Source organism: Silene latifolia, chromosome 10, assembly GCF_048544455.1.
Source record: "Silene latifolia isolate original U9 population chromosome 10, ASM4854445v1, whole genome shotgun sequence".
Taxonomy (NCBI): Eukaryota; Viridiplantae; Streptophyta; class Magnoliopsida; order Caryophyllales; family Caryophyllaceae; genus Silene; species Silene latifolia.
Window position 1 is genome coordinate 154,376,848 of NC_133535.1, and position 23,660 is coordinate 154,400,507.

Below are 23,660 nucleotides of genomic sequence, written 5' to 3' on the forward strand. Positions count from 1 at the left end.
ATTCATAGACAAGTGCATAACAAAAGAAACTGAAAGAATGTGCATACAAAAAAGGATAATAAATAAGAATTGTTGATAGCCTCACCTGAGTCAGAAGAACTGGTGTCTACTATAGGCAAAAGTTTCTTCATTTCATTCTTTGACAGTCCAAGCTCCTTGCATTTAAGTAGACCTTCACGGGCTCGCATCCTAAAGAGTTTATCAAGGTAAAAACAAAACGTGAGGAGAGTACGAACAATAGGTCTTATATTATTGTCAGATGGAAGGATTCGGTTCTTACAATATTAACACAAAAATTTCAACAATTTATCAAATGACAATGACCAGAGTTAGATACCAATTCACATTGCCACGAAGAGTGTTGATCTCCCCATTATGGCCCAGCAGACGCATTGGCTGAGCACGGTCCCAGCTTGGAAACGTGTTAGTGGAGAAACGAGAATGTACCTGTAAGAAGATGAGACCAAATGCATCAGCGGTGACAATCTTTGATTCATACAAAATGTGAAACTATTTTTTGACCAATCTCACAAACATTTGCTTGTAACTGAACTTCTAGTATCGTACTTCTCAGTGCAAGAGTATGAACAGCCTAAACTACCTTGATACCCATTTTCTTTTACATCTCCCTCAAGCACATCATAGAGAGCATTGCACCAGTTCTGCAAAGATGATATAATGAGTTCCGTACCAACTCCCCCAGAGCATCCAATCCAGCAAGACAATTCAAATAATATCAAGGAGTAGAAGAACTTATGAGATCATTCCTCAACTTTGCACCTTCAGCGTTACCCATAGATCCGATGCTTCTGATTGTTAAAGTAAAAGTTAGCTGACAGAGAAAGATGTGAATAGAATATATATTTACCAGTGCCATGTAGCTTGTAAACCTCTCACTGCCAAGGTCCCAATAATAATACTCCTTCAGTTGAGAAGGCTTCAACTGGCCTTTGTATACAACAGTCCTGCAACAACCGATCACCAGGTTCGTAAACTTACCGCCACAAATCAGAAAAGACCACAATTGATCAAACACTGGGAGATCAGATGCAAACCTTGAAGACAAGGAGCATATATAGAAATCCTTACTGGCACCATGTTGAAGGTTCAATGCAGCTCTTAAAGCTACCATAGAAACCCTCCTTAGTATGTACATCTAAGAAATACAACAGAAAGTGTAAGCAAGCGAAAAGGCAAAAACTTATAAAACGGCCCAAAAGCAAATCATACTACCTCCATCCCATTCTTATTGTGCGAATTTGACTATGGTGATCAATCAATGACGCCTTTGCTTATTAATTTCTCTAAATGTATATAATATTGAAATTGTCGGGCTGATTTGTCTAAACATTTATTTTTCCATAATCAGTATCAAGATATCGCTACCATTCGACTACCATGGTCAAATAAGGATAATATAATAGGATAGAGGTAGTACTACTTAGAGATCCATGCAGCTACAATTTGCCAATGATCAGAGACGACAATTTGAAAAGCAAACCTGTTGCTCGATATCAGCTTTAGATCGAGGTGTTGGAGAAAGAAACACCTGTTCAATAACAGGCTCAGTCTGCAAAGCAGAGTTTCCCAAGCTTGAGTTGTCAGTTGGAACAGAACGCCAACCAAGGACAGTATGACCAAGTGACTCCGCAACCTGCAGCAACACAAACCTTCAAATAATCAAACCGCTTGATAATTATTTAGCAGAAAACCACGCGCACTTATTCAAAGATGTTACACCAAGAACTAGTTTGCATAGAATATTAAGAGGGAAGGAGAGGGGGAGGAAGGAGGCAGGGGAAACAGAGCAATACCATTTTCCTACCAAACATTTCCAATGTAGGAAAGATTTTGATTTTGCTTCGGAGGAACCCTCTCCTCCATTTCCCTCCGATCCAACTCTCTCCCAACTCCATTCAAACAAGGGTAAAAGTCAAGTATGTACTATTCTAGCTAAGCTAATTAGAAATCACTTGAAAAGACCACAGAACAGCATGCTATTGTACATATTTCTGATCAAACTTAAATTTTCTTTTAAAATACATATTACTTCATCCGATCCCCGTGACTAGTTTAAGTATATCATTGTAGTTAATCTCAGATAATAGTTTACACTTACTTTTAGTTGTACACCTGCACATGTTTATGTAAGAAAACCTATTTGAAAACAAACATAATTTATTGGGAGAGGCAAAGGGAGTATACAAAGCGTTAGTCGAGTTCACCCTAATGGTCCTCCACAATATTGACAATTATTACCTTTGTGAATACATTTTTACTTTCTTCCCTTCGGCCCCCGGAAGTAGGCAAAAAGAACATCCCAACTGCATATTGTCCTCGAGGTGGCAACACAAATCCGAGTTCCGTAGTCACCTAAGCCAATTAAATGGTAAGACGATATCATACAATCAATCCACAAACAGAAGGAAAAAAATTAACCTCTTTTAGGGGGTCATTTAAGTACTACAAAAAAATATTCCTTTACTCTCTGTCAATTGTTTACGTTTTTTTTTTCTTAGTGAGGACTTCGGTAAATAAATGACTGCGACAGGAGTAACATGATCTCGTTTATCAACGCATAACAGCAATTTTGCACGGCTAATGGGAAAAAATTATCTCAACAATATAGTTCATTTATCCCCTATTGTTGAAATGTTGACAATGAAATCTTGTTTGGTACCATTCCAAATTTTGACTTTATTCATGAAATATCCATCTTTGTCTACAAAAACAGAAAGCTGACAAAGATACCAAATCTTTTTGAAAAAAAGTACAAATCAGGTAAAAAAAAGAGAGAAGTTGACCGAGTTTCCGCATAAAATTATTTAATCTTACAAATATTTTATCAGTGCAATCGAACGTGACATAACGTTGTTAGACAATTAAGACAAACATACCCGTCATATACTTGTACAAATATACTGAAATGGATTACGAAGAGAGAACGGAGTACTAATTTATGTTAATAGAATCATCAGCTATTCTAATTTGTTTAGAATTATATACCTCACAGAAGAAATCATGAGGAAGACCAAGAAGAATACCGGCACCATCACCCGTATTTGCTTCACACCCACACGCTCCTCTATGTGCCATCCTCACTAACATCTCTATTGCATCCGTTACCTTCACATTCATATTCAGTCAGTGAAATCCTTATCCGACGACTTTTGTTAAATGAGATGCATAAATTATTATAATACTCTATATCATTATCCATTAATCATTAATCATTATATGACGGTATGACCGTTTTAAAAGAAATCAGCTCATTAGAAACATTTATATTTTTGATAGTTGCAAAATAAGCACAATATACCTCGACGACTTTAGTTAAATGAAATGCATAAGCTATTATAAACTCCGTGTCATATTATAACACTACACATGCAATCTGTATCATATGTAATCATATATTATATTAAAGCAGAAACCGTCTGCCTCATTAGTCGCCACGTGGCACACCCCCATCAAATGCCACGTGTCACACGAAAAAAAAAAAAAAAAAAAACAACGGCAATCACATTTATTCCAAAAAACCTGCAATCACATTTATTCCAAAAATCACGCTTATGATTTTTAGAAAGATTGCTAATTCTATTTTTATGTAAAAAATATTTTTTAATATTTGATTTTTATATAAATTGCCGAAAATCTCGCCCATAACAACTGTGTATATTTTAGGATATGTTTTTTAATATTTGATTTCATATAAATTACCGAAAATCTCGCCCATATCAACTGAAATTCCATTTGTACGTGAGAGATTATATGGTATTATTGCCCATATCAACTGTGTATATTTTAGGAGATATTTTTTAATATTTGATTTTATATGATTGCCGAAAATCTCGCCCATTTCAACAGTCTATATTTTAGGAGATATTCTCGCCCATATCAAGTCAAAACAGAAAAGTCAACTACTATAAATTGCTTCAAATAAATTTGTACGTGAATCTTGCTTCAAATCAATTTGTACGTGAATCAATCATGGAGAACATTATTTTAGGAGATATTTTTTAACAATTGATTTTATTAGATATCAATATGTAGCCAAATCTCGCCTCCAATCACAAATCACAAATCTTTCCAATCACAAAAAAATTCTGCTATATTAATTATGGCAAATACATATAAAACGTAAATTAAAAAAAAAAATATTCCGGTATACTTATTAATTATGGCAAATTCATGTTTCACAACCCAAAAATGAGCAAATCACATAAATTAATATAACAATCAATTACAAAATGTGGAATCAATATCTTTTGGAATATTATTTTGAGCCAATTAACAATAAATTCGGAGCCAATCACGTTAAAATCAATCTTTGGAAATATTGTTATTTCCCTAGATTTACGTTATCACTTCCTTTTTACTTCAATCACAAAGGTGCATTATTAAATATCAGGTCAATATCTGTCATACAATTGTAAAAAACTGAAATCAAATTACGGTAACAAATGACCCTCCACAAAATATGCGTAAAAAAGAGAAAATATGTTTTCCTATCATATTTGCCAGATTCCAAATCTTAATCTTTTGATATTTTTACAGTTTAATTATTGTGGAACAAAATAGACGGTTTGAGAAATGGAAGATCAAGATATCAAAGGATTGAAAATTGGCATTTGAGGAGACTAGGTAAGAAAAAGCGACCTCTCATTCATCTTCATCTTATTTTTCCATTCTTGCTTAACAAATCTTCATTGTTTGCGCAGTTGCACTATTGTTACTGCCCACCGGTTGTTATGCCTTACTCCTATCCATATATAATTATTGGTACGAAGCTATCTATTTTTTTCTTCCTCAACATCATTATTTGTTTTGATAATTTAAATGTTGCTTCGGAAATGAAACTTATGTATTCAACTTTTGTTTTTTGGTTTCTTTTGGTTCTGATTAGAAACACTGATTGTTTTGAGAATAAGAAGCACTGCCATAAAGTGCAACATAAAATGGGAGGTATACTATGAAAATGGAGGTTAGTAAGAATTGTTTTGAAACTAATTCCAATTCAATTTAGTATTATGTTTCCATAATAACAAATTTACTACATGGAACTTCATCGGTGACATGTGGTTTGCTATCTCAATTCTATTGTTTATCTCGATATTTTTAATTGATGGTGGGAGATTGACTCAATTGTTGAAAATGATGTCCGATCAAGTCTTTTAAAAAATGCAGCAAACTAATGTCGAGTGTGGTTGAGTTGATCATGTACTCTTCAAGGTATTTACGTTTATTTACGCACAAAGAATACCATGAATTTGTATAGATTGCCATTATTATTGTTATTATCATATTGTTGGCAATTTTCTCGCCAAGTTATGTTGCTACACACGGATTGTATGGAGTTTTTTTTCTATTTTGATCATTTTTTTCCATTGGTTAAAATATTTTAAATAAAAAAGGATTATAAAATTAATTGAGACGAAGGGGTACCATTTATTATTGATGGCTTATAATTTTTCTCGGATTTTAAAACAACGAATTTCGGAATTACTCCCTTACAACAACAGTAAAAACAAGGGACTTAATTGATGGTACCCATCTATCGGTTCTAAAAGTTTAAGAGGAACTTCTATACGGACCTTGACCAGCCTAAGACAGAGGTTGACGAGAGGTACGAGTTCACATTCTTAGTAACAACAATTGTTCCATAGTTTTCATGGAGGCAGGAATGTAGAATTATTTGTTCATCTTATCATTTGGTTAATAATTTGGGAGTTTGTGACTGCTGACATGAGTGGCCACAATTAATGACCTTATGGAGAAGTTTCCTATGGCACATATATATTTTATATACGTCATTGCTGTGATGTTAGAATTTGTGATGATGTTTATATGATTTGTCACTATGTTATTTGTAATTCTATGACCTTTAGATGAGGTAGCAGTGGAATGTCGATGGCACTGAGGCTAATGCTAAGTCGGCAGTGTTGGGATTCGCCATGGGAAGACAAATGGGGTTGTCGGGCTGAACTCCGTATTTCTCGAATCCGATTGGCTGAACGTAGTTACACTGCTCAACAGCCAATTTACACCAGTCTATCTACTTAGGAAATGTAGTTCAAGAAGTTTTGGATGTTACAAATTTCTGAGTCCGTTTCTTTTAGTTTCGCTAATGATTGTGGCAATGAGGCGGCTCATTCTATTGCTCATTATGCACCTTTTAGATTTATCTATTAAAGATTTAAAGTGTAGGTTGATATGTGCCCGAATCGATTGTCTATATTGTAACGTCCAATTTTGTGTTGGCTTTTCAGAATTAATAATAAGATCCTTTATTTTATTTTTTATTTTAAAAAAAATCTATGCCCTTTTATTAACATAGTGTAAACTGTAAAGTAGCATACGATTTACGTGGAGATAATGTTGAGAGCTTACCATAACCTTGCAGGTACTACATTGAGATGGGTTCATGTGAATTGATTTGCTAAATGTGTTGCTTTCTTCAATATTATTGGTTGAAAATTGTAAATTGACTTAATTACTAAAAAAAGACGTACAATCATATTAGTTATAGAGGCGTACAAACCCTCCCATTTTCATTGTCTCCATTTATATTTTTGAATTTTACAAGTGTCATATATTATATCATATTATATACGGAGTACATCATATCAAATCATATATGAGTATATTGTATATCACAATGATAACATATCTCGACCATAAAATGATCACATATAATCCGTCAGCCTTCGTAGCCTTTAAAAGGCCGTCCCGAATGGGGACTTACTGATTATATATTAATATTTAAAGTTAAAGCCAAAGCCACGTGTCGATTGTATAATGAGTTTACCACGTGTCGGTACATATATATGACTGCATTATGATTCGGTTGCTACTATTCATAAATTTTGATTCTTTCTATAAATTAAAGTGCGTCATTTAACGAAAGAAACGGAAGACAATATTTCATTACCATGAAACAATCTTACTTTATTCTGATATTTTCGAAAAAAAATAGAAAAAAATATAAATTATCAAAAAGTTAATTTAGATACTTATTATTATTTTCAATTTATATAAGTTGGAGTGACTTTAAAAAATTATATAACAACTAATGCATAACATTATTACATTGAAATGTAATACGTAAATAAGGTGTTAGCAAAGAATATGGGTAGACCGTAGACAAAGTAAAATTATCTAAAATTTAGTTATCTACTAAATCAAAAAATATATAAGTTTTTAATTTCAATAATATTTTACGTTACCACCCGTGAAATGCACGGGTTCAAAAACTAGTTCTGATTTACTTTCGAACTTTCCTATAAACTACGTGAAAAAAAAAAAATGAAAGTACTCCCTTGGTCCAATCATTTGTTTACCTTTTCCCTTGGTCCAATCATTTTACCTTTGATCAACGGATTGAAACAAAGGGAGTAATTATGAAACCGCGGAAATAAAATTTTACATAATATTACCGTTTTCCGGCTGCATTGTCCAGATAACTCAGCCACGAATCCGACACCACACGACTCCTTATCAAAACTCGGGTCGTACAACCCGAGCGGCTTTTCAGGTACCAAGGAAAGTCCAGACCGTACAACAGACCTTAGCTTCGGATCCCTACCTGGCCCAATCGATTCCCACATCTGATGCCGTAACCTCGTCCCGAATACCTTGCTCTTTTCCTCAATATCTGACCTCCGAACCGCGTAGCTACGGGACGCTCTCCTCCCGTACCTGCACACCGGTCTGACCGGGTTTACTATTAGTTTCCGGTTCAGCGCGTCCGAACCGGAAACCGACGTGGTTCGGAGCTGGAACACCGAACCTACCGCCGTCGCCGTCGACATTTCGCAATTAATTAATCCTTCCAACCGTAATTTTTTCCGGTAATTAAGTGTTAATTGATGTGATTAATGTGTGATTAGTTGTTATACAATTATAATTTGCAGATTGTTTTGTTAATTTAGTTATTTATGAAAAGGGGAAAAAGTCAACGTAATTGCAATGGTTGTATAAAGCGGAAACGACGGCGTATAAGGCGGAGATTTTTGGAGATGGATAAGACGACGTCGTGTTAGGCGACGGAGAAAAGTGGAGGGAAAATGAGAAGAGATGGAAGGTTAAAGGCTTAAAGCGTTTGAGAGGGAAGAAGTCGTTGAGTTTTTATATGGAAAAAGAAAGGGGAGTGACTTCGTTTTTTTTTTTTTTTTTGGATAAAGGGGGAATTATGATTTAAGATTAAATTATGGCTATTTAATTATGTGGTGAAATTAGGTAGAGCTAGCTAAACTTGAGGTATTTTAGCAAAGTAATTAGAATGAATGCTAAACCTGACGGGTGATGCCTGAACTTGACCTGAATCCGATTCAATCCAAATGTTTATTATTGCAAACTGATTCTGATCCACAAATAACTTGATAATTGTCAATCCGAATTCAAACGAATTTGACCATATTTACCCGTTTAGAGGTCTATCTACCAAGCTACTACCTAAGATTAATTACTCAATTACTTATACTTTGTGAATTTGGCATTTTATTTAGAGATTTCTTTCCTTTTACTCTTGTTGATGTGTGACGAGACTGAGAAGTGATGACTGAGTTGGATAAGTGACAGAAATTAATACTCACGCATCTCTGTCTTTGTCATCGAATGTCTAGAGCATTTCCAGTATGAGTTATCTCAACAAATTTTGGATATGTATGATGTAATTTGCACGCACGTGTCAGTTTCAGAATTCTCATATAAAACTATACAAGTTTTGCAAGCAAATCAATACGAGACAATTTTACAAATGATAATAAAACAGGACAGTTTGTGAGTAATTTAAAAGCGACTCCATTAAAACTCGGTCGAAGCTTGGCTCATGTGAGCTCAACTCAATTTTTTTGCGTGTTAAATCGAGCAAGGCTTAGCTAAAGCATGAAAAAGTTTGCGAGTAACTCGATATTTTTTCTAATACAATGAATTTGCTTTTTTACAAATTTTTAAAATGATTTACTAAACTTTTAATACATGAAAATAAACTAATGTAACAGAAATACTTGAGGCTCTGGTCCAGTGGTATAACCACGTTTAGTATAATGAAGTCTAAAAACTCCAATTCATTAAGATAAATAAAATTGGGTTATTTAATAAGAATACTCTGTACTATAATGGTGCTTCTCAAAATACTCCAAACTTTATTTTAACTACCAATAGTATCAACTATTACACCCATTCCCTTATATTAGAATCGGTGGAGGGACTACCTGCTAAGCAGGTAAAGATGTTCCTCTTTTGCTTTTCCGATCTCTCCTTCAACACCTTTTTTTCGTTTCTTTTTCCGATAATAATGATGATAACAGTAAACCACCATTTTATTTTCATTTTCCTCGCTCTTTCATCATCATCCATCATATCTCTCTTTTTACTGGGAAAAAAATTATCATCTATTTTCTATACTTCAAATCACAAACCCTTCAAATCAATCAGAAATCAAAATTAAAATTCCCTTTAATTGAACTTGCATATTTCTCTTTTTCATCCCCAATTGTACCGATTATATCAGAAGTTTCTTCAATCAAAGTTGTAAAATTGGATTTTCGAACACCTTTTGCCTAATTTGGGGAAAGTTAAACTACTAATTTTTTTCAATTTAGGAGATGCAAAAGGTTATACTCCGTATGTGTGAGCATCAATGGAGATTTGATAAACTGGGTTGCTAGTAAAAGTAAATTCATGAGAAACATGATTGGGGCGTGCTAGGTAGGGCTCTATTACCTTGTATGGTCTGCTAGAATATAGTTAGAATGGATGGTTTTATTTGAGACCTAATGCTGCTGTGTGTCAATTAATTTCTCAAGTTATAATCGGAGTTTGTTTCTGAACAACAATTTGCTACCTGCTTGTGATATGTAATGGTTAAAGGAATGTAAGAGCAAATATGGATGGTTGATCGTCAGACTAATGTTATAGTTCTGATTCTTGGTATTTGAAGGAGAAATAATAATGGATGATTCTATAAAAGGAGAGGAGAGAGGGGGGGCTTCAATTGAAAAAATATGCAGGTTATGTTGTAATTCTATGAGAAAGAAGATGAAGATGAGTGTAAGGAGGAAAGTTACCTGCTACTCCAGGTTAAAAAAAGCGCAATTCTATTCAATGGAAAGAGATGTAATAGTTGGGTATATTGATAGTTAAAATAAAGTGTGGAGTAATTTGAGAAACATGCTAATAGTTTGGAGTATTCCTATTAAATAACCCAATAAAATTTGATAGCTAAATTATCAACATGATAAAGTGTGACAATTGGTTTTAACTATTTTTTCCCAGCAAATGACCCGAGTTCAAACCCTACAACAATAACAACAACAACATTACCCAGCCCAGTGCTTCAATGGCTCTCGCAAATTGCGGGGTAAAGAGAGGTCGAATGTACGCAGCCTTACCCTTGTGTTAGAAACACAAAAGGGCTATATATTTCCGAATAACCCAAGATAAAAATTGCGCCGAGAACTGCATCGAATGACTGATACTTCACAAGAGAAAGAAGCACAATCACTTTAGTGAGCCATTTTACTTTACCCGAGTTCAAACCCTACTATAAGAAAATATTTACCCTAATAAAATATTTAATAGTATGCCTTGAGTCGAGGTTACCTTGACCAGGAGCCGAGCACAATCCATACTTCCAATATCGCGCTTGAACCGAGCATGGGCAAATAGATCGATTCGTTTCGAGTTCGTGTTAGTGTTACATATTATGTAAACTGGTTATGAACTCTTCAACCCAAACTCGACCCAATTAAATCTCGTGGTGTGTTCGTGTTGACCCACTTACATAAATGGGTCATCAAGCCTCAATCTTAACCCGTTAACTTCGTGTCGGGTTAGTGTTCGTGTCATGTCTATATTTGGAAAGTATAAGTGTATTTATGGAATATATGATCAAGAAAATTAGGATTAATTTATTAGCAAATACGTCATTCGCGTCGGGTTTGTGTTTAGAGAGCTCAACCCAAACCCAACCCAATTAAATATTGTGTCGTGTTCATCATGTCGACCAACTTACATAAATGGGTCGTGTCATTAAATCTCAACCCAAATCCATTAATTTCGTGTCGGGTACGTACGTATCGTGTTTTCGGGTCGTGTGATTATTTGTCAGCTCTACGCAACCAAGGGCTTGTTTATCCCATGATCAATATTTACAGCCTGTTGTCAACGTCTTCCTAGGGTTTCTATGGAAGGTTTGTCAAAGTCAAATCTTTGATCTTTCCTTGCTTATTTAAGGCTGATTTTCTACGTCGGATGCGTAGGTGTGTTTTGATTTCTCTTTTAGTTGTTGGATTGTCGTTGTAGTTTGTTTCCTAGTTGTGGTAGAGATTGTTCGAATTTTAGTTTTCTTGGGTTGCAAGATTTTCTTAACTCTGCTGGGAGTTGGCTCGTTACTTTAATGGGCACTGGTGAATGCAGTAAAGGGAAGGGGGTGGTGGAGGAATGACTGGATGGTGTTGGTGGGGGTGCTTTTGATTGGGATGTCGGTGGAGGGGATGTGCAGGAGGAGAGGACAGCGAAGGTTCTGGTAGGAAAAATCTGGGCGTCAAAACCGGTTAATATACGTGCTGCTATTGACACGATGTTACGGCTGTGGAATCCAAAGGGTAAGGTGCTAGGCAATGTCTTGGATGCTAAGATGAAGACGTTTATATTTCGGTTCGAGGATGAAAGAGATAGGGCAAAGGTTATTGAAGGGCAGCCATGGCACTTTGATAAATTTGCTTGGTGTTTTAATGAACCTAATTTGGAAGGTAGAATGGATGACACACCGCTATTTAGACTTCCTATATGGACGCGAATATATGATTTGCCCATTAAGGGGCGTGATAATGAAGATAATCTCAGGAAGTTAGGGGAGCTGTTGGGTAAGTATGTCGTGAAAGATGCGACTCCTTTTCCGGAGATGGAGAGGGCAGTCCGTGTGCGTATTTTGCATGACATCCGTAAGCCTCTTCGACCGTTGGTGGAAGTTCGTATGCCTAATGGTAAAATCTCTTCTTTCAATGTTAAATATGAAAGGTTGCCGCTGTTTTGTTATGGCTGTGGTGTGTTAGGGCATGGGGAGAAGGATTATGAAGAGGGACCATATGAGGAAGATGAACTTAAATTTGGAGAAGGTTTGCGTGCGTCGCCAAGGAAGGTGGGGAAGACGGGAATAGCAGAGGGGAGCAGCGTCTGTAGGGATTTGAGGCCTGAGTTTGAGGCAGAGTATTTACGGAGTGAAAAGGAGATGATTGAGAAGCTGCGACGGATTGCATTATGGACTAAGAGTGCAGTGAGGCAGACGGGGAATCAAATAGGCCAGAGTGTAGGTGTAGACATGGGTGGGTGGCACGGTAAAGGGGGGAGGGGAGCTGTGGAAAAGATGGTAGATGGGGATACGGGTGGGATAATTAGGGAGGAGATGAGGATGCCGGTATATGCTGATATGGAGGTTATGGGAGGTGGGGAGTTGACAGTAGGAGAAGGTGGCGATAAGGGGGATGTGGGGTTGGAGGAACAGGGCAATGAAGGGGTGCACGGGTATGAACAGGGGATTCAGGAGGGGGAAGTTGTGGAGGGACGTGATAACAGGACTGGAAAAGGGGAGTGGACATGGCTGGAGGCGTAGGGAGCGGGATATAGTAAGTGTGGGTGAGTCTCAAAGGCAAGTTCTTCGGGACGGGTGTAGGATGAACGAAAATCAGAAGCGGCTCAGAGTGGAGGATGATGAGGGGGAGTTGATGGCATCTAAGAAGGTGGCAATTCACAGGGATGTGACAATAATATCTGAGGCGGAGGTTGATTCATTTCAACCCCGCCAGGCCCAATGAGTTGTATGAGCCTCAACTGCAGGGGGTTGGGCAACCCCGATGCAGTAGGCGGTCTTCGGAACCTTATCCGACGGGAGGCCCCGGCTACTATATTTTTATGTGAAACAAAGTTGAGTAGTCGAGATATGCAAAAAATTGCTAAGCAAATTAGGGGATATGAATGTGTGGTGGTGGATAGTATGGGAAGGTCGGGTGGTTTGGCGTTCTTATGGCGTAATGATGTGGGGTGTGTATTGCAATCGGCTACAGCTCATTATATGGATTTCGCTATGGAAATTGAGGGGAAGAAATTTAGGATCACGGGGTTTTATGGATGGCCGGTTGTGGCGGATCGACATTTGTCATGGCAGCAGCTTAGGATACTGGCGGCACAAGAGCAGGGACCCTGGGTTTGCTTAGGGGATTTTAACGAAATTTTGTTCTCAACAGAGATGAAAGGAGGGGAACGAGCTCAGTGGCAAATGAATAATTTTCGTGATGCAGTAGATGAATGTGGGTTGCGGGATGTGGTTCAAGAAGGGTATGCATATACATATGATAATGGGCAAGTGGGGGATGATAATAGACAAAGTCGTATTGATCGAGCAATGGTGAATGAGCTGTGGAGTGAATTATTTCCTTTTGCTAGGCTGAGACATTTGGATAGAGAATGGTCGGATCATTGTCCTATAAAGTTAATTCTTAATGGTCGTGGTAGGAATGCAGAGAGGCAAGCTCGGATATTTCGATTTGAGGAGATATGGGTAGGAGAACCGGGGTGTGAGGACACGATTAGTGAAGCGTGGGGAAGTGACAGTGATGAACTATTGTCGAAATTGAGGCGATGTGCAGAGGAGCTAAGTAAGTGGAAGGGGGTGAGTATTGGTAAGGTGTTGCGAGATATTAATAAATATCGAAAGAAGCTGTCAAGATTGAATGAGGGGCCTAGGACGAGGGAGGCGGTTTGTGAAAGGAAGAGGGTGATGAAGGAGATTAATGGTTTGATGCGAAAGGAAGAGATATTCTGGAGGCAACGGTCGCGTGCTCTATGGTTAACGGCGGGGGATAGAAATACGACTTTTTTCCATAAAAAAGCAGGGATGAGAAGACAAAAGAATTTTATTGCCTCCATTATTGATGATGAGGGACAAGTTAAGGAAGGGAATTATGAGGTGGCGGGAGTGGAGAATAAATACTTTCAGAATCTTTTTACCACGGCTAATCCGCATTTCACGGATAGCTTGCTTGATAGTGTTGCTGGTAGGGTAACACCAAGAATGAATGGGATGCTTAGGAGAGCTTACAGTGAGGAGGAGGTGTATGAAGCTCTGTCGCAAATGCATCCTTTGAAGGCCCCGGGACCCGATGGTATGAATGCTCTTTTTTATCAGTCTTATTGGCATATTGTAGGTCCTCTGGTTACTAGCACAGTGCTTAATTTTTGAGAGGGGGCCGATGGCTGAGGATATTAACAGAACTTTTATTGTCCTTATTCCCAAAAAGAAAGCTCCTGACAAAATGGTGGATTTTAGACCGATTAGCCTTTGCAATGTGGTTTATAAACTAATATCTAAGGTGCTTGCTAATAGAGTAAAGAGTTTCCTCGGGGAGATTGTTTCGGAGAACCAAAGTGCGTTTACACCAGGAAGACTTATAACTGATAATGTGTTGGTGGCCTTTGAACTTTTTCATTATATGAAGAACGCAAGGCATGGAGAGGGTCATATGGCTCTAAAGCTAGATATGGCGAAAGCCTATGATAGGGTTGAGTGGGGGTTTTTTGGAGAGAGTGTTGGTTCGGATGGGGTTTGATGCTGAGTGGGTGGACCGTGTAATGAGGTGCGTGTCAACGGTCTCGTTTTCTGTCCTTATTAATGGGGCGCCATCAGAGGTGTTTTATCCGCAGCGGGGGCTTAGGCAAGGGGACCCATTGTCACCATATTTATTTATCCTCTGTGCGGAGGTGTTGTCAGGTGAGTTAAGGAGGTTAATGGTGGCCGGGTCCATCCATGGAATTCGAGTTTCACCACGAGCACCGATGGTTACACATCTCTTCTTTGCGGACGATAGCATTATTTTTGTTAGAGCTAATGGTGAGGAGGCGGCTAGAGTGAAGGATGCTATTAATCGGTATGAAAAGGAGTCTGGCCAATTGGTGAGTCTCGAGAAAACAACAGTTTCGTTCAGTAAATGTACAAGGATTAAGAGACGAAATGAAATTGCTGGGTTCCTAGGAGTCCGGGTGGTAGTGGAGCAAGAGCGGTATCTCGGGTTACCGACTGTGGTAGGGAGGTCGAAGTCTAGTATAACTAATATAATTCGTGATAAGTTATCGAAAAAATTGCAGGGATGGCGGGGTTTATTACTCTCAAAAGCGGGACGGGAAGTTTTGATAAAAGCGGTTGCTCAATCAATCCCAACATACGTAATGAGTGTATTTAAATTGCCGTCTAATTTCTGTGATAGTTTAAGGTCTATGATGTCGAGATTCTGGTGGGGTGCTAAGGATGGCAGGCGGAAGATTTCGTGGGTAGCTTGGAGGAAGCTGTGTGAATCGAAATGTCATGGAGGGCTGGGTTTTCGAGATTTACATAAGTTTAATATGGCTCTTATTGGTAAGCAAGCGTGGAGGTTAATGACAAATAGGGAGTGTCTCATGGCGAGGGTGTTGATGGGTAAGTATTGTCCGGATGGCTCTTTTATGAGAGCGGGAATTGGTCATAATCCTAGCTATACATGGAGAGGGATATGGGAGGCACGGGAGGTTATACTTAAAGGGGCACGACGGCGGATTGGAAATGGGCTAAGTACAAAGGTTTGGGGAGACCCTTGGATACCCAAAACGCAGTCGAGGAGAGTTTTGTCGCCAAGAGGGAACGCGGACCCGGATATGCTGGTTGCGGAGCTGTTCGGCACGGGTGGCAGTGGCTGGAATACGCACCTGATTAGGAAATTGTTTGTGCCATTTGAGCAGGAGCGAATTTTGAGTATTCGTGTAAGTGAAATGCGGCCGCAGGATAGCTGGTGTTGGGACCTTGAGAGGGATGGATGTTATTCTGTGAAGTCGGCATACCGAGTCATAGCGGAGGATGATAGTGCAGCTGCTACGGTTTCGAATAGGGAGGAAGAGCGGAGATTGGGGAACAAGGTATGGAGCGCGCCTGTTTTGCCTCGGATTAAAGTATTCATGTGGCAATTGTGTAATGAGGCTCTAGCTACGAAAGGTAATATTATGAAGCGGGTGAGTGGTACTGATGGAGTATGCCCGGTTTGCCTTCGGGAAGAAGAGACGAATCTTCATGTTGTTCGGGAGTGCAGTGGGATAAGGGGTATCTGGGATAGACTGGGGATTGGGGGTGTAGCGAATGGGAGGTTTGGGAAGGTGGGAGAATGGGTTGGGGAGATGATGAAGGAGCTTCATGTTCAAGAAGTAGTCACATTTATGATAGGATGTTGGGCGTTGTGGGAGAGGCGTAATAGGTGGGTCTCCGAGGAGGAGTTTCGGAGCATAGAAATGGTGGTGCGGAGGGTTGAGGAGTTACGGGAGGAACTTGCAGGGGGGAATAGCAAGGTGGGCAGGAGGAGAGGAAGTGTACAGCGGCAGGAAGGACAAACAATAGAATGGATGAAGCCGGGTATGGGGAGAGTCAAGGTAAATGTTGATGCGAGTGTTCGGGAGAATGTGGGAGTCGGGCTAGGGAGTGTGGGTCGTGATGAGGAGGGAGCAATGCTATGGGGTGTGACTACTCAGAGGAACGTTATTATGGAGCCAAGAGAAGCTGAAGCGGAAGCACTGTTGATGGGAATGCGAGAGGCGATAAAGCATGGTAATAAGGACGTAATTTTTGAAAGTGATTGTCAAGGGTTGATTGAAGCGGTGAAGCACGGCACACAGGGTCGGAGTAATTTTAATCTTATTATTGATGATATTATTGCATTTAGTGGTTCTTTTAATTCTATTGTTTGGTCTTTCGCTAGGAGAGACTCCAATAAAGTAGCTCATGAATTTGCTCGGTTAGTACCATGGCAAGTTGGTAGACGAGAGTGGACAAGTAGTTTTCCTATAAACATTGTATCTGTTGCTTCAGAAGATTTAATAGTTAATTCTTAACCTCTATTGGAGGTTTACTTCAAAAAAAAAAAAAAAAAAAAAGCTCGAGTCATTGCTCGTTATCACCCCTAGAAGCAATAAATCAAATAATTGAGACACTTTAAAATAAAATAACTAAACCCAAATCGAATTTTAAAACAAAGAAAATATATTCCATAGATTAAATCGTTTAAACAAACATAAGGCATTGGTTTAATTCATTTTTTTTTTTTTGGAAAAAAATTTAATTCATTTTTTTAAATAAGAAGTTTATACCAAAAACACCTAGCTCGTTGATTCTTGTAAATCTCCTATTCATCAATTATACTCCGTATTAGCTAACTAATGCTAGGATTATCGGTAGTCTTGAGTCTTGTTTTAATGTTATCAATCAATAAACTAGGCAACGTTTTAAGTCGAGTTTTTAAACTTCAATTCAAAACTCTACTTAAGACTAATCTACATAGGTCTTGACACACCATTTTTTTTACCACATGTGTTAAATTACTATTTTTGAAACCTGTCATAAAAGGTGAAGTGGAAAAGTATAATTCTAAGTTTAGTATGAGAGATAATGTATAAATCTGAGATGGGTGTAAGCAATAAAAAATAATACGGTAAAAAATAGTGAAAAGCTGATATAACAGTGTTAGAGTATAAAATTTATATTGAGACTCTAACCATAAATTTAAGCTTTTAGTTGAGATTGTTTCTTGACATGATATCAGATATAGTGTTCGGCGATCATATTCTGACCATTTCCACAAGTGAAGTGATAATTATTGGCCATTTCTTCCCCTTGTTTGAGTGGTGTTATGCTCATGTCGTGCTCAGTTTGTCTCCCCATTTTCATGTTAGTTATCTCCAATAAACTTGATAATTGATCAATTAATAATTTGATTGAATCAACCAACTTGTATATTAAATAATGAAACTTTTACATCTTATTTTCTAATATTAATATTTGTAATATTATTTCAAAACCCAAATTTGCGAAATTGCATTTACACCATTCGCTCATGCATATGACGCAGAGGATTACCGGCCCTCTACTTTCTTAACGTCATTGATCATGGTTCTCAAGTCCCGGTTCGAGTATTAAACCTTAACGGTCGCTCAAGAGGTCAAGCCCCCAACATTGAGCTTACCGTTTCAAGTAATGGCTTGGCTTAATATGCCTTGCTATTGACTATTGGAGATATTACCTAAACCGTCACAAATATTCTTTCCTAGTTTTTTTTAATAGAATTCCCTCATGATCATATGATATCATTCCTATTCTAATTAACCAATAATTGTATTTCCTTAAGTTAGATGAGTTTTTCTAACGTGTGCCCCTAGGGCACATATTAATAAACCAAACTAGTTTTAAACCCGTGCAAAATTGCACGGGTATGTATTTGGGCCAGAATGAATGTTTTTTTATGTATATTTATTTTTGCATTTCTATTGTACCTATCTAATTGGTGTAAATCAACGATGTACATAATTAATGTTTAAATTTATTACAAACATGTGTTCATATGCACTGGTTTACAAGGAAATAACGTAATTTACTCTTGTAAAAATTAAAAATAGCTTTAAATGCTTGTTGAAGACTATATTAACTCGATTTCCTATCATTGTCACCTACCAATTTCGGTGGGCGCGGCTGATAGTTAAGATGCCGAGTTGTATATTCCAAGTACATATGCCGTCATTATTGTTTTTTGAAAAAAAAAATTTGTACCCTGTAGTTTTAAAAAATTATGTAGTGAATTTGTGGTACAATAATATTAACAAAAATACATGTAATTCATTTCCGTTGTATGTTCGATCCCGTATCTAACTGTAATCCTTCTGTAATTTTATTGTGTAATTTTGTTTTTAAAATTATGTAATTTTGTTTTAAAAATTATGTAATTTAATCACATTTACTCGCATTTGTAATTAATTCCGCGTAAATGTTATGCATTTTCTTTACCCGGAATGTATAAAATTTTATCATAATATTAATTCGAAGAAGTATTCCATAAGATTATTTTATATAATTTGTTGCGACACGGAATTTAGCGCATGTTCGAAAAGACGGATATCTGAATAATTAAATACGTTGCACACTCATGGGTCCCACCATAACCTGGATTTTCCAAAAAAAAAAAAATGTATTTATGACGTGGCGCGTTGTACAATGAGTATTGTCTTCTGAATTTATATAGATAAGATAAGGAAAGATTCATAGGATATTCTCACTAATTATGATAAAACTAAGTTTATTATATCTTTCCTTATTTGGTTAATGTGTGCCGGCACACATTAGAAAAACCCTAGTTGAATTAGGAAAAGTAGTTAGTGTTGTATTATTAGTAGTACAAATATAATTCATGAAATTTCTCGATAAAACCTAGAATTACTGGAAATCAAATGGGATACATGATTAGAGGAATCAACAAGCCAAAACAAGTTAACCGAGAGCGTAATATACCCATCGATTTGCTAGAGTCCGAAATTCTCACAAGATTACCTATCGAATCATTGCTTCGATTAAGAGTTGTCTCCAAACAATGGCTTGCCGTGATTTCAAACCCCCAATTTACGAAACTGCATCTCCATCGATCTATCTCGAGCCAAGCTGGTACCTTTCTCGTAGAAAGCTCTAGTTCTCTCTACTTTCTTAACCTAGCTAATCATGGTAGTAATAAGTTCCAAGACGCGGTCATTCATCAACCGTTAAGCCCTTACCCCCGCCGAGGAATAAAGCTCATGGATTCAAGTAATGGCTTAATATGCTTTGCTATTGTGGGAAAATTATGTGTTTGGAATCCAGTCACTCGAGTATGTTGAGAAGTGATATCTCCTAAAGAGTGTTGTCCATACAAGCTTTCTTGCTTTTGGGCGTTTGGATACTCGTCACCGCGAGACGAGTACAAACTTCTATATGTTTATTATCTTAGCGATGATGATGTACCCAAGGCACACTTGTACACGTTGAGGAGTAACGATGATGTTCATAATATTGAAGATATTACTTCCTCCAAATAAGATTATCTAATCCTATATCTCCTATCCTATATCTCGGCTGTTTAGGAGTATATACTTGCACATATCTTCTTGTTAGTTTGTTCCTATTTTCATGTGGTTGTTAGCTAATTTATCTAGGTTAAGTTACTTCCTAATTTTGTATATATACTCTTGTAATTCATATTAACATTATCAATACAAATACAATTCTTATATGGTATCATCGTCTTTATCGATCCTCAACCTTCTTCTCCATCTCGTTATACTTGGCATTCAATCACCCATGGCAACCCACTCCAACACCCTCATACCCAATGCCGATGAACCCAACCACCCTTTAATCTCCATATCTTTTCCTACCTGCACCAAACTCACGCCCACCACCTATCGCTCATGGCGTTTTCAAATCACCCGTCTCCTTCAAGGTTTCGGTCTATTTTGTTTCCTTGATGGCTCGTCCAACCCTCCACCCAAAACAACCACACCTGCCGCCACCACAGCTAAACCCAACCCCGACCCCATCCCGAACCCCGCCTATAACACTTGGTTCAAACAAGACCAACTTATCCTCGGAGCACTCGCTGGCACGCTCCATGAAACCGTTGCACCATTAATTCTTGACTGCACCACCTCTCAAGCAGCCTGGAATCTTCTCGCCACAACCTACGCAAACCCCTCCCGTGGCCATATTCTCCAATTGAAAGACCGTCTTAAACATATAACCCTTGGTGACAAATCCATCACCGACTATATGCTAGCTATCAAAACTTGTGCCGCCAATCTCGCCCAATTAGGTAAACCAGTCGATGATGAGGACATCACTAGCCAAATCCTCGAAGGTCTCGATGAGAAATTATACAAACCCGTCATCGATGCCGTTCGTGCTCGTGATGTCCCTATCACCTTCGAAGACCTCCATGAAAAATTGATTAACCATGAACTCATCGTCCAAAAACAACCACCTGCCACTCCTTTCACCCCTACGGCCAATGCGGCCTCTGCCCGTCCCTATACCCCATCCCAGCCACGCTACCACTCCCACTCTTACCAACCCCGTCCTCAATACAACACCCACAACCAAACCCACAGCCGTTATTCTCCTCAATCTCAGCCTACTAACCAAGAACCAAAACCCTTTCTCGGTCGTTGCCAATACTGTCGAAGCAAAGGCCACGTGATTAGTGATTGTCTCGATTTCAAAAGAGACTATCCCAATGTCACCTTTCCTCCTCCCACCCCACGCCAAAACCGTGCCTATGCACACACGGCTACTGCCTCATCCAACCCCTCCTCGTCCTACCTTATTGACAGTGGTGCTTCCCACCATGTCGTCAATGACCTTGCTACACTCTCCCTCCATGCTCCTTATGATGGACCCGATGATCTCGTCATAGGAGATGGTTCATCTCTTCCTATTACCCATCATGGTTCATTCTCTTTTCAATCTCTTATTTTTAATAATGTTTTAGTTGTGCCAACCATATCTCGCAAACTAATTTCTGTCTCACAATTCTGTAAAGACAATAATGCATTTGCTTTATTCTCACCCTCCTCTTTTTGTTTTAAGGCCATCTCGACGGGAGCAACCCTTCTTCAGGGACCATTCCGTGAAGGCACCTACGAGTGGCACCCATCACCAACGACCCATGCCTATTCCGCAACCTCAAGCTCTTGGCACCACCGTCTAGGCCATCCGTCAAATGCAACCCTCAAATTACTTAATTCCCAGTTTAATTTCCGTATTTCAAATTTCAGTCATTGTACTTCATGTTTAATGAATAAAAGTCAGAAACTCCCTTTCTCTGTCTCGACCCTCATCTCGACTGCACCTCTCGACATAGTCTATTCGGATGTTTGGACCGCTCCCATTCTTTCCCACGACAAATTTAAATATTACATTATTTTTGTCGATCATTTTAGTCACTATTTTTGGCTATACCCTATTAAAAATAAATCCGACACATTTACTGTCTTTCACCAATTTAAATCAATTGTCGAGAAGTATTTTAATAAACCTATCCGTCAATTTTATTCCGACAATGGCGGTGAGTACAAGAAACTAACCCCTGCTCTTCTAAACGATGGCATCACGCACCTCACCTCGCCGCCACACACACCTGAACATAACGGTTTTGCAGAGCGACGTCATCGACACATTGTCGAAACCGGACTCGCTCTTCTTACCCAAGCCCACCTCCCGACCTCGTTCTGGCCTTATGCCTTCTCCACTGCAGCTTATCTCATCAACCGATTACCCACACCAACCCTTCAAAATAAATCACCATATGAAGTTCTCCACCATAAGCCACCAAATTATCATAAACTCCGTCCCTTTGGTTGTCTTTGTTTTCCATGGCTCCGACCCTATACGGCTCACAAATTGGAGCATCGATCCACCCCATGTATTTTTGTCGGCTATTCCATGACCCAAAGCGCCTACCTGTGTTATGACCCATCCTCGAGTAAATTATTTACCTCTCGTCATGTTCGTTTTGTTGAAACCGATTTCCCTTACCTCACCCTTACCAAATCGACCCAATCTGTTCCTCCTACCCCCGATCAGTGGTGCACACTTTCCCTACCCATCCTTGACCTTACCATTCCTCAAACCAACCCCACGCCCCCTGACCAAAACCCTCCAACCACGCCTCCTACCTCTCCTCGACACACTGCCTCCCCTTCACCTCCTTCGTCTGCTCCCTCATCACCCACGAACCCCACTCCGTCTACTGCCTCTCCTTCCCCACCCTCTCCACCACCACCACCTCCACCTCCCCCCTCACACCGTGTTGCAACTCGGCTCTCTCACAACATCATCAAACCCAACCCTCGCTATGCCAAAACAGCCGTGTCCCCTCTCACCCATACCACACCAACTACAACAAAACAAGCCCTTATTGACCCCCGTTGGAGGGCAGCCATGGTTGATGAATACGAAGCCCTTCTCCGCAACCAAACATGGACTCTTGTTCCTCGCTCCCAAGCCCCCAACATTATTGGGTGTAAATGGGTGTATCGTGTCAAGTATAACCCGGATGGAAGCCTCAAACAACACAAAGCTAGGTTAGTTGCGAAAGGATTCCATCAACGACCCGGTATTGATTACTCGGAAACCTTCAGTCCCGTAATCAAACCCACTACCATTCGTCTTGTTCTCACCATCGCCATCTCGCAAGGATGGCACCTCCATCAACTTGATGTCAATAATGCGTTTCTCCAAGGTACCCTTCATGAGACCGTGTTTATGACTCAACCATCTGGTTTCGTGGATCCCGACAAACCCGAGCATGTCTGTCAATTACACAAAGCTCTCTACGGCCTCAAACAAGCCCCGAGAGCCTGGTACACCGAGCTCAAATCCTACTTACTTCACTACGGTTTCACGAGTTCAGTCTCTGACCCTTCTCTTTTTATCTACACCACGCCCACTACCAAGCTGCTTGCCCTCGTTTACGTCGACGATATTATTATCACTGGCCCTAACCATGATCATATCCAGTCTTTTATCACCCAAATTGCCACCAAGTTTTCCCTCAAGGACCTCGGTCCACTCTCCTTTTTTCTTGGTGTTGAAGTCACACCCACCACGACTGGGCTCCACCTAAACCAAACCAAGTACCTCTCTGATTTATTGCACAAATTTAACTATCATGAGTGCAATCCAGCCTCTACACCTATGCTTCCTCATCCACCATTGACCGCAAACCGAGCTCAACCTATTCAAGATGAGACTGACTATCGTGCTATTATTGGCAGCCTCCAATACCTCTCCC

The 23,660-nt window shown here is 39.1% G+C and overlaps 1 protein-coding gene across 2 annotated transcripts in view; it reads right to left on the reverse strand.

Annotated features, from left to right (window-relative positions):
• LOC141606451 (glutamate synthase 1 [NADH], chloroplastic-like) overlaps window positions 1-8,090 on the reverse strand; it is a 261,024-nt gene extending 252,934 nt beyond the window's left edge. For both annotated transcript variants that reach the window (XR_012526734.1, XM_074425578.1), the window contains exons 1-8: window positions 7,437-8,090; window positions 3,007-3,126; window positions 2,260-2,373; window positions 1,502-1,654; window positions 1,056-1,156; window positions 869-965; window positions 338-447; window positions 86-189 (exon numbers count right to left, since the gene is read on the reverse strand). Coding sequence is in view for 1 of the 2 variants with exons in the window: in XM_074425578.1 (XP_074281679.1) it covers window positions 86-189; window positions 338-447; window positions 869-965; window positions 1,056-1,156; window positions 1,502-1,654; window positions 2,260-2,373; window positions 3,007-3,126; window positions 7,437-7,811 (1,174 nt within the window). In the remaining variant the exon portion in view is untranslated. The remainder of the gene's footprint in view (window positions 1-85; window positions 190-337; window positions 448-868; window positions 966-1,055; window positions 1,157-1,501; window positions 1,655-2,259; window positions 2,374-3,006; window positions 3,127-7,436) is intronic.
• Window positions 8,091-23,660: the final 15,570 nt, after the last annotated feature.